Source organism: Chiloscyllium punctatum, chromosome 36 (genome assembly GCF_047496795.1).
Source record: "Chiloscyllium punctatum isolate Juve2018m chromosome 36, sChiPun1.3, whole genome shotgun sequence".
NCBI lineage: Eukaryota > Metazoa > Chordata > Chondrichthyes > Orectolobiformes > Hemiscylliidae > Chiloscyllium > Chiloscyllium punctatum.
In genome coordinates, this window is record NC_092774.1 from 38,385,621 (window position 1) to 38,397,261 (window position 11,641).

Below are 11,641 nucleotides of genomic sequence, written 5' to 3' on the forward strand. Positions count from 1 at the left end.
ATGGAATTACATCCTGTATTTCTTGTATTCATCTTTACTGAACAGGTCAGCAGGAAGTCTTTCGGCAACTTTACTGGCTTTCTTTCCTGAAGCAGCCTTGATATTTCATTTTCATATCCATATTGATTCAGCTCCATTTCCAGCACCTTTGTAGGAAGGTTGTTCCAGGTCATTGTCACCTAAATGAAGTTTTCCTCTTTATATACCTCATGCTACCTTGCTGAATGAGGGTTTTCAGGTTTCTGTGTCATGGATAATATATGATCAGCAGGTATCTGGCAATCTAAGGAATTGTCACCGATGTTATGTTCATTTGACTGTACTGACCGTGACTTATTTTGTGATTTCTTTTGCAGGAAGACATGGGGAAAGAAATCTGAAACCAAAAGATACATCAGCTTCTGAGAGAGCCACTTGATTCATTGGGACTTGAATATCAGCAGCCATTCCAGTCGAGAAGAAATGTTTGCTTTTGTCTGCTTGGACACTGGTGTGGCAGGAAGAATACTGATACACCCGAATGAGGGAGATTCAGTGCGGTGACTGTGAAAAGTACAGTACTTCACACCAGTTACTCAGCTTGGAGGATCAAAGAGACCGTTCACTTGCTCTCCGTGCGGGAAGGGCTTCACCCACTCCTCCCACCTGCAGAGATATCAGTGAGTTCACCGACCATCGCAGGGGGATTGAAGGAACTTCGGCCGAGTGCCGTTATCGACTGCATTAATAACCCAGTTCTGGGGACTCCCGGGTTTGAATCTCACCAAAGCAGATGGCGGATTTGGAGTTCAGTCAGAAATCTGGAGTTCAGAATCTCATTATGAAACCATTTTCGGGGAACATACTCCCCAATCTGATTCACTCATGCTTTCGGGGAGGAAACTGCCCTTGTGGGAAAGGATTCACTCAGTTGTCCCAGCTGCATCCTTTCCCTGGTCTGGCCTATATGTGTCTCCAGACCCACACAGTGTGGTTGATTCTTGACAGCCCAACTGCAAATGCGTGGGGAGAATCTTACATGCATACAGACTATGGGTTGCAATTGCTGAGTGAAGCAATACTTCCTCCAGGCTAAGGCTGCACCAAGGATCGAATTACAAAGGGACAACTCAGCTGACCAATAGTGAAGAAAGTGGGATGCAGGGAAGGGGTGTGTATGTGTGTGTGTGTGTGCGTGTGTGTGTGTTTAAAAAAAAAGCTACTTTTTGTGCACCTTTTTGCTGGGTCGATCTGAAGCTGCAACAAAGTTGGGTCCCAACAAAAGTTACGTGAACTTATCGTCAGACTCAGACATTGAAGGCTATGAGATCCAACAGGTTTTTCTTTTAAAACTGCTCATTTCTTTAAATCTCCGGCGCGAGGTTTCCAATGTCTTATATCAGAAGGAGCAGTCAACGTGTAGCTCGTAGTATTAGAATTGTACATTTTTCAGGAGTGATGGTTCATTGTTTCCTCAGCATTGTAAAGTTTACTGGCAGCAGTGGGAGGGGTGGGCTGTCTTCACTGGAAACAAAGGTAAAAATCCAGTTCTCGTCCAACAGGTTTATTTGGAAGCACTAGCTTTCGGAATGTTGCTCCTTTGTCAGGTAGCTGTACAGCAGGATCATAAGACACAGAATTTGTAGCAAAATGAAATATTGAACAAATCTCGACTGCTGTTAAGTGTTTCATCTTTAGAATGGGTTGCAGGTTTCAGTTCATTAGTATGTAAATCCCAAAACTTCTTTTCAATTACAGTATCGAGATAACTTAAGGTTTTACAAAGAGGTGCCATCTCAGCCCAGACAATGCATGAAAGATGTGAGGTTCGAGTCTGTCTTGAGTCAGACTGATTCTGTTCCCAAAGTAGGAGTTTATAAAATATTACATGGATTGACTGTCTGCAGATTGTGCACTTTTCGAGAAAATAGAATGTATCTACAAACATAATTCTGCAAATGCAAATGCACCCCATGGTCTTATCTATGTGTGCATGCATGAGAGTGAGTGAGTGTGTGCATACACAAGAGTCTGTCTGAGAGAGTGTGTGTTTGTGTGTGTGCATGCTTGGTAAAGTGAGAGTGTGCAGGAGTATAAGTCTGTGAGAGGATGTGTGTGTAGGTGAGAGTGTGAATGGGTACATGTGTGTGCATCTGAGAGAGCGTGTATATCTGAGAGAGTGCCTGCGTGAGTATGTGAGAATGTATGGCTGTATGTGAGAGACAGAGAGACAGAATGTGTCCAGTGTAGTGGGGTCACCTGCAATGTAACATGAACCCAAGGTCCTGGTGGAGGCCATCCTCATGGGTTCCAAACTTGGCTATCAGTCTCTGCTCAGCCACGAGAAATGATTAAGCAGTTACACAATAGACACGGGAGGGGGCAGGGTGAGACTTGTCTTTTGATTTACAAAAGGTGGAAGGCTCTGGATGATGTGATCGAGGGCAAACACAACTTGGAGGACCTTCGGCTCAGAGAGGTGGAGCTGGAAGCCAGGTTGCTGACACGCTGGGAGGGCAAGGCAGAAAGTTAATCAGATGCTTTGTATTCCGGGAGATGGTCTTTCCCACCGGACAGAGCCTTCTGATGGGATCAGTGGACAGGGTCAGGAGGGTGTGAGCCTGGGTCAGGCAGGTAAAGGGGATCTGAGAGAAGGCTGAAGGGGAGAGGAGCTAACTGTGGGGTGGTGGGAGTAAGAACAACATTAGGGAGGGGGAGCTAAGGGACAGAACAGTGACGGGGATTGCCTCCGTTCTCTGCAGTTGGCAGCAGAAGCACAGATGGCATCAGAATCTGATGCCAGGTTTCAAGACCGCTGTGCTCTGGGCTGGAGAAGTGGGAAAGGGCGGTGCAATGGGTGTGTTCCAACAATGTCAGCAGGACACAGCCTCTGCTGAGGCTACATGAGAAGTTAAAAGCTGCAAAGACAAAGCAGAACCTCAAAGCACTGGGTAGGATGGTGGCTCAGTGGTTAGCAATGCTGCTTAATAACGCTCGGAGCCTGGGTTTGATTCCACCCTTGGGTGAGTGTCTGTGTGAAGTTTGGCATGTTCTCCCCCTTGTGTCTGTGTTGGTTACCTCTGGGTGTTCTGGCTTCCTCCCACAGTCCAAAGATCTGCACTTTAGGGTGGATCAGCTGCGCTAAAGTGTGCAGGTGAGCTTGCATCTTGGATGACCATGTTAGTTTCGGTTCCTTCATTTGTAAATCCGAGAACGTTTTTAAACTTACATTCTCAAGATAGCTTTTAACAATAGTTGTCATCTCAGCTCAGATAATGTATTGAAGGTGAGACATTAAAGTCTGTCTGTGTCCCAATGTTGGGTCAGACTGATTCTATTTCTAAAGTGGGAGCTACAGAATCTTGCATGGATTTATGCAGTTTTTGATTAATTCGGAATAAATGGACTTCTGCAAGGAAGTGTACAAACAACTGACCAGGAACACGATAGGCAACTACCAGCTGATCTGACCAAAGAGCACAAACGTGAACTGACAGCATTCATCAAGACTTCTGATCCAATCCTTCCAGAAGCTCAGCATCCATGGACTAGTTGAATCCGTGGATGTGTCAGCACTCTACACCAGCATTCCTCATGATGATGGCATCACGGTAACAGCTTCAGTACTCAATACCAACAACTGCCAATCTCTGAGCACTGTCCTACAACTCATCCGCTTCATTCTCAACCACATTTTCACCTTTGGCAACCAGTTCTTCATCCAGACACATAGAACAGCCATGGGGACCAAATTTTCTCCCCAGTATGCCAACATTTTCACGCAGAGGTTCGAACAAGGCTTCTTTTCTGATCAGGACCTCCAACCAACACTATACACCAGATATATTGATGACATTTCTTCCTCTGGACCCATGGTGAGGAGTCACTGAAACAACGATACTGTGATATTAACAAGTTTCATCCCACCATCACACTCGCCACACTCTTTAGTATCTGTCTCATTTTTGAACACATGCAGCTCTATCAAGGATGGATATCTCAGCACTTCTCTGTACCACAAACCCAAGGATAACCTGACAGTGCTACACTTCTCTAGTGAAACATATTAAAACAGCCACCCCCTCTGGACAAGCCCTTCGCATACATAGGATCTGTTCAGGTGAGGAGGAACGTGACAGACACTTGGAATTACACAAGCATGCTCTCATAAGAATGGGATACAATGTTCAACTCATCAACTGCCACTTCCAATGTGTCACAGCAAGAAACTGGAATGACTTCCTTTGGGAGACAGACACGAGCTGCAACCAAAATGGTACCATTTGTTGTCCAGTACTTCTCAGGAGCCGAAACACTACGCCATGTTCTTCACAGCCTGCAACACATTATTGATGAGGATGAGCACCTCGCCAAGACCTTCCCCACGCCTCCTCTTCTCGCCTTCAAACAACCGCCAAACTTTAAACAGATAATTGTTCTCAGAAAACTGCCTGGTCTTCAGGACAAGATGATACAGCTCTGTTACGGCAGATGATGAAAGACGTATCAGAGTGTTGACACAATTACCACCATTACACGTGGGGACACCACCCACCATGAGTGCAGCAGGTACTCATGTGACTCAGCCAACATTGTTTTATCTCATACGCTGCAGGCAATGATGCCCTGAGTCTTGGTATATTGGCGAAACCGAGCAGAGGCTACAGCAACAGATGAATGGACACTGCGCAACAATCACCAGCCAGGAGTGTTCCCTCCCAGTCGGGGAACACGACAGCGGTCCGGGACATTCAGCCTTGGACCTTCGGATGACCATCGTTCAAGGTAGACTTCAGGATAGGCAACAACGGAAAGTGACTGGGCAGAGGCTGATAGCCAAGTTCAATACCCATGGAGATGGCCTCAACCAGGACCTTGTGTTCATGTCACACTACAGGTGACCCCACTATGCTATACATTCTCTCTCTCTCTCTGTCTCTCTCTCTCTCTCACACACACACACACAAGCATGCATTCACACAAATACGTGCTCCTCCAAACCAACACACTCACACAGACTCTCTCTCATACACATGCGCTCTCTCAAATGCTCTCTCTCTCACACACACCCTCTCACAAACTTATACCCCATTACACACACACACACACATGATCACTCGGTTTCTCCTGCACACACTTACACACATAAAGGTTTGTGGTTGAGTTTGTACTTGCAGAATCGCATTTTATTTTGCTCAAAAACTCAGACACGTAAGATTCTGTAATACCACGATAGAAATAGAATCCGTCTGACCTAACATTGGGACGCAGACAGACTTTAACTTAACACCTTCAATGCATTATCTGATTGAGATGACACCTATTGTTAAAAGGTATTTTGAGAACGTAACTTTTGAAAAGTTCTGGAATTTACATGTGAAGGAATCAAAACTAACATGGTCATTCTAAAAGATGGTAGAGGTCAGCTAAAGTTGTTTGATATTCCATTCCATGACACTGCAATCCTGTTGCTATAAAGTCTGTGTGTTATGATTCTGCTCCACAACCAACCGATGAAGGAGCAGCGCTTCGAAAACTAGTGATTCCAAATGAACCTGTTGGGCAACAACGTGGCATTGTGTGATTTTTAACCTTGCAAATCTGTCAGTAATGCCAACACTTCCATACTGCGCATGCTACTCGGTGTCAGCAACGCACTGCGCATGTGCCCCTGTGTCAGCAAGCCATTACGCATGCTCACGCAACAAGCGGAAACACTCCGTGACCTTTTTTGGATGGACCAATGAGAAGCTCTGGAGGACCGGATGGAGACTGGTCCTCCTGCCAATCAGAGCAAACCCATCGTTTGGATGCGGAAGTCGGACCATGAACTTCTGAAATTGCTGCTGCTGCTCCTCTCTCTCTGAATGAAGATTGAGCTTCACCCCAGACTGCAACTTCCTTCCTCTGTCCAACATCTGTGAGTACAACACACTCTTTTCTCAACCCCTTTTCTATTCTGGGGTTGAGCTGTTGACTTGCAGGAACTGAAGGGAAACGGAGTGATTCCAGGGAGAGGACAGACTTGGAAAGTTCGTCCAGGTATTTTTTCAATGGCAAATACAGGAGAATTGACATTTCAGGCTCGAGCCTTTCATCAGTAATGATGTGTGGATGAACAAAGGGGCCTCTGCGTCCTTCTAATCCAGTCAATGCAAGTTGTCAGACAGGTGCAGCAAGTAGTGAGTAAAGCAAGTGGTATATTAGCAAGAGGAATTGAGTTCAGAAGTGGGGACGCCTTCCTGCAGTTTGGGCGTAATTGAATATATCCAAGATTGAGTTCATCTGATTTTTGAACAACAAAGAAGTGATGGTTATGGGGGAAGGCAAGACCAATACAGATCAGTTATAGAAACAGACCCTTCACCCCAACTAGTCCACGCTGACTATGTTCTCAAACTAAACTGGACCCACCTGCCTGTGTTTAACCTATATCCCTCTGAACCGTTTATATTGGAGTCATAGAGATGTACAACACAGAAACATACCCTTTGGTCCAATTTGTCCATGCCTACCAGTTATCCTAATTTAGTGTATTTGCCAGCCCTGGGCCCATATCCCTCGAACCCCTTCTATTATAGACCAATCCAAATGCCTTTTAAATTCTGTAATTATGCCAGTCTCCACCACTTCCTCTGGCTGTTCATTTCATACATGCACTACTCTGTGTGAAAAGGGTCCCCTTACATCTCTTTTATGTCTCTCCCAGTTCGCCCAAAACCTTTAGTTCTGCACTCCCCCACCCCAGGAGAAGACTTTGTCTATTTACCCTATCCATGCCACGCAAAACCTGTGCGTGCTCCTGGTTGTCGGTGAAAACTGCGCGTGATCTTCTTTTGTTGGACCAATAGGAAGCCCTGGAGGACCGGAAGGAGCGTGTAATCAGAGACATCTCTATTGTCTCTGTCTCTCTCTCTCACAATCTCAATTTCTGGAGGGGACAGATTCTGGAAAAGTTGAGCCAGGTCTGTGTCTCAGTTGGCAAACTCATGGAAAATGCAGTACCACGATGTGAAGTGATAGCATTCCCTGTTGGGGGGTAAACAGCAGAAAGGAGATGCATTGTTTAAATGGTGATATATTGGGATGTGGAGAAAGGACTGCAAATGTTGGAGATCAAAGTCAAAAAGTGTGGTGCTCGAAAAGCACAGCAGATGAGGCAGCATCCGAGGAGCCGGAGAGTCCGCGTTACAGGTACGAGCCCTTCATCAGGAATGTATATAAAGGGGCCTCAGCGTCCTTCCATACCAGTCAATGCCAGTTGTCACAGGTGCAGCAAGCAATGAGCAAAGCAGGTGTTATATAAGCAAGAGGAATTGAGTCCAGAAGTGGGGATGTCTTCCTGCAGTTATGGGATCATTGAATATATTCAAGGCTCAGTTCATCTGATTTTGGAACAACAAAGAATTGGATGTTTATGGGGGAAGGCAAGAACATGGTTTTCAGACCATTGCAGAACAGTTACTGAGTCAAACAGCACAGAAACAGTCCCTTCAGTCCAACTACTCCATGCTATGTTCTCAAATTAATCTAATCCCACCTGCCAATGTTTGGCCTATATCCCTCTGTCACAAAGCTGGTCCTTTTACTAAAAGCTGGTCCTTCTTCTCAAGGATGCTGTGTCCTTGGTTTTTTTTCAGAGGGGTGGTAAAAAGACCCGGGCTCTGAAGCGACTGGTTTAGTACAGAGATGAAAAACGGTATTGGGAGGCATTTTTGGTTATATGTGAACAGATGAGACTTGAGGCCAAAGCTTTTATGTTTTAGAAATGACCTGTACAATAAAAGGGGAGTGGTCAGTCCTGAAAGCTGAAGTCTCGTTTGGGTGAGTTAAGCAGTGGTCTATGTGGAGAAAGGCTGCTAACACTGTCTCCTTCTGCCCTTCTAACTTCAACTGTAAGCCTCTGTTTCAGTTTTACTTTGTTTAAGGGATTTGTTTTCTTTTGGTACTGTTGTGTACTAGCATTGCGAAGAGTGTTAAGAGTTTCTCCACAGCTTGTACTGTACTTAATAAAGTTTGGTTGTTCACAGAAGTTGGCGTATTGCAGTGTAAGAAGCTCAAGCAAAAGAACTTAACAAAGGAACCTAAGGGATAAGTCTTTCATGCAGAAAGTGGCGTGTTTAAGGAAAGAGCTGTCAGAGGAAGTGGTGGGTGCTGGTACAATTATGACATTAAAAGGCATCTGGATTGGTATACGATTAGGAAGGGTTGAGACGATATGGGCCAAATGCTGGCAAATCGGCCGAGATTAGGTTAGGTTATCTAGTTGGCACGGATGAATTAGACCGAAGGGTCTGTTTCTGTGCCTAATATCTCTATCACTCTGGCTTGCCACTAACATTTGCCACATCTGTGTGTACAGTTTCTCTCTGGTGTCAGTGTCAATGCCTTGATATCTCACTCTTAACCGGACTGGCAGTGATGACTTTTGTAATCTTTTCTTACAGACTATCTGAAGACAGAAGTTTCAAAGTCAACAGATAAAGGGCTGATGTTCAAAATGTTGATTCTCCTGCTTCTCTGATGCTGCTTGCCGTGCTGCGCTTTTCCAGCGACGCAGTTTTTGACTCTGACTCTCCAGCGTCTCCAGTCCTCCCTTTCACGTCAGTGTCTGACAGTTACTCAGTCCATCAGGACCGCAACAATTTTCAAATATGATTCTGTGAGAAGGAGCAAAGCTTTCTTTTTGGCTCCTGTTTGAGTACGGGGGCACTGGTTGAAAGACCCTACTGTTGCAGCGCACTGAGTGTGGAGCCTGAAACAACTCTACTGCCTGGAAAGAAGAATTCATGGCGGGGTTGTACACGTGTGTGTGCAGCTGAAGCTTCGGCCATGGAGAAACCCGAGGAAACACAACCTGTTGAGAAACCATGGAAGTGTGGCGACTGCAGGAAGGGCTTCTGTGTCCCATCTGTCCTGGCGGCTCATCACTGCAATCACACTGGGAAGAGGCCATTCTCCAGCCCCGAGCGGGCGAAGGGCTTTACTTGCTCCTGTGTCCTGCTAGCCCACCAGCATATACACACTGGTGAGAGGACGTCTTACTGCTCCATGTGCGGGAAAGGGTTCACTTGGGTGGACAACCTCCAGACCCACCAGCAATTCCACACAGGGGAGAGGCTTTTCAATTGCCACGAGTGCGGGAAAGCCTTCAGCACTTCCTCCGACCTGCTGAAGCACCGGCGAGTCCACACGGGGGAGAGGCCATTCAGCTGCCCCGAATGCGGGAAGGCCTTCAGCGACTCCTCCAACCTGCTGAGGCACCGGCGGATCCACACAGGGGAGAGGCCCTTCAGCTGCCCAGAGTGTGGGAAGGCCTTCAGCAATTCCTCCAACCTGCTGGCCCATCAGCAGGTCCACACTGGGGAGAGGCCCTTCAGCTGCCCAGAGTGTGGGAAGGCCTTCAGCAATTCCTCCAACCTGCTGGCCCATCAGCGGGTCCACACGGGAGAGAGGCCCTTCAGCTGCCCAGAGTGCGGGAAGGCCTTTAGCAATTCCCCCAACCTGTTGAGGCACTGGCGGGTCCACATGGGGGAGAGGCCCTTCAGCTGCCCAGAGTGCAGGAAGGCCTTCAGCAATTCCTCTGACCTGCTGAGACACCGGCGCATCCACACTGGGGAGAGGCCATTCGCCTGCCCTGAGTGTGGTAAGGCCTTCAGCAATTCCTCTGACCTGTTGTCCCACCGGCAGGTCCACACCAGGGAAAGGCCATTCAGCTGCCCCGAGTGTGGGAAGGGGTTCACCCGCTCCTCCAAACTGCTGGCCCACCAATGGGTCCACACCGGGGAGAAGCCTTTTGCCTGCCCCGACTGCGGGCGGAGGTTCACATTGTCCTGCAACTTGCAGAGGCACCAGCGGGGGCACCAGTGCATTGACAGGTCACGAAGCTGACCTGGGTTCAATTCCACCCTCGGGATGACAGTCTGTGTGTAGCTTTCACGATGCCCCCCCCCCACATCTGTATGGGTTACCTCTGAGTGCTCCGGTTTCCTTCCCCGGTCTAAAGGTGTGCAGGTTAGTTTGGATTGGCCCATCTAAATTGTCCCATAGTGTTCAGGGATGTGTAGGTGTGGTGCATTATTTGGGGTAAATGGAGAGGAATAGGGATAAGGGAATGGGTCTGGCTGGGTTACTCTGCGGAGGGCCAGTGTGGACTTGTTGGGCCAAAGGACCTGTTTCCATACTGTAGGGAATCTAATCTTAAAAAAAATTTCCTCCAAGCGATACTGATAAAATATGCCGAGTTGGACAAAGTATCCCATCAAGTTTGAGACAAACCCAGGGTTGAAGAAGTCGGAAGTCACATGACACCATGTTACAGTGCAGCAAGTTTATTTGAAATCACAAGCTTTAGGAGCATTGCTCTTTCACGAGTGCTGCTCCTTCATCACTTCATCTGGTGCCGTGTGACTTCTGACCTTATCCTCCCCAATTCAACACCAGCACCTCTGCATCAGAGTTGACGAATGAGATTGGATTTTATTCGGCCTGATTTAGTGAGATGTTCATTTGGAAACTCAAAACTGTCGGAGTAACAAAGCGACACGAATCATAGAGTCCCACAGCAGGAGACAGGCCCTTCGGTCCAACATTGTCCATACTGACCAAACTGTCCATCAACACTAAGCCCATTTCCCTGCATTTGGCCCATTTCCTTCCATAACTTTCCTATCCACGTATTTGTCCAAATGCCTTTTAACTGTTGTTAATGTACCACCTCAACCACTTCCGCTGGCATGTCATTCCATATGTCTACCACCGTCTGCATAAATAAAGTTGCCCCTCACGTTCCCTTTTATTCTTTTTCCTCTAACCTTAAACTGATGCCCTCTCGCCCTCACATCCCCAACCCTGGGGTAAAAGTCTGAGTGCATTCATCCTCTCACAATCTCTTCACTTCTCTAAGGGCCTCTCTCAGTCTCTAATGCTCTAAATAAAAATATCTTAGCTTGTCCAACCTCTCCCTTTTACACAGACCCTTGAGTCCTGGCAACATCCTTGTATACGTCTTCAGCACTCTTCCAAGTTTAATAACATTGTTGTTATAGACACTGCCCTGTCTACATATTTTGTTGGAGAAAGAGGACCAAATATTATCCAAATTGGATAATCTGGCTGATGGGACAGGAAACCTTTCTTGAGACAAGTCTCCTGGAGAGAACTGGCTGGCTGACTGATCTACTGACCCTCACAGTGCCCCACTGCCCTCAGTTATCTGGAGGGAGTCCACACATTTGCCTAAGGTGGTGCTTTTGAAACCTTGATCATTTTTGGGATGGATCCCCATTCATTCCGTGCTATGGAGTCATGCAGCCTGGAAACAGACCCTTCAGACCAACCAGTCCATGATCCCCAACTAAACTAGTGCCACCCAACTGCTCCTGGCCTGTATCCAGTTTGTTAATAGTTTTGTTCATTTGTTCACCATGAGAGTTGGATAAATAAATTGCTGATTGTTGATTTTAAAGTGTTGAGGATTTATTCTTATCAATAGAGCAGGTCACACCACTTTTCATGCTAATTTTACAGATTATTGGGCGACACGCTCCTCTGGGTGTTTCTGTTTGAGAAAGGTGGTGCTGTCAGCCTTCGCTTTATAAGAGTATTGACGTGATGTACTGCTGAATGCAATGGAATCAACGTGAATCCCAGCCTCTCACTG

The 11,641-nt window shown here is 46.8% G+C and overlaps 1 protein-coding gene across 2 annotated transcripts; it reads left to right on the plus strand.

The window, feature by feature from the left end:
* The first annotated feature begins 2,718 nt into the window (after positions 1 to 2,718).
* LOC140460425 (uncharacterized) lies at positions 2,719 to 11,446 on the plus strand. 2 transcript variants are annotated; one of them, XM_072554972.1, is made up of 2 exons: positions 2,719 to 5,899; positions 8,427 to 11,446. In XM_072554972.1, exon 2 carries the CDS (start codon positions 8,812 to 8,814, stop codon positions 9,868 to 9,870), a length of 1,059 nt encoding a protein of 352 aa, XP_072411073.1. In that variant the 5' UTR covers positions 2,719 to 5,899; positions 8,427 to 8,811; the 3' UTR covers positions 9,871 to 11,446. The 2 variants fall into 2 exon arrangements, with proteins under 2 accessions (XP_072411073.1, XP_072411072.1); XM_072554971.1 differs by lacking the exon at positions 2,719 to 5,899 and adding an exon at positions 6,941 to 7,173.
* The last annotated feature ends 195 nt before the right edge of the window (positions 11,447 to 11,641 follow it).

What these genes read in the sequence shown, in the direction of transcription:
- LOC140460425 (XM_072554972.1), top strand. Translation starts at nt 8,812, where the DNA reads ATGGAGAAACCCGAGGAAACACAACCTGTTGAGAAACCATGGAAGTGT.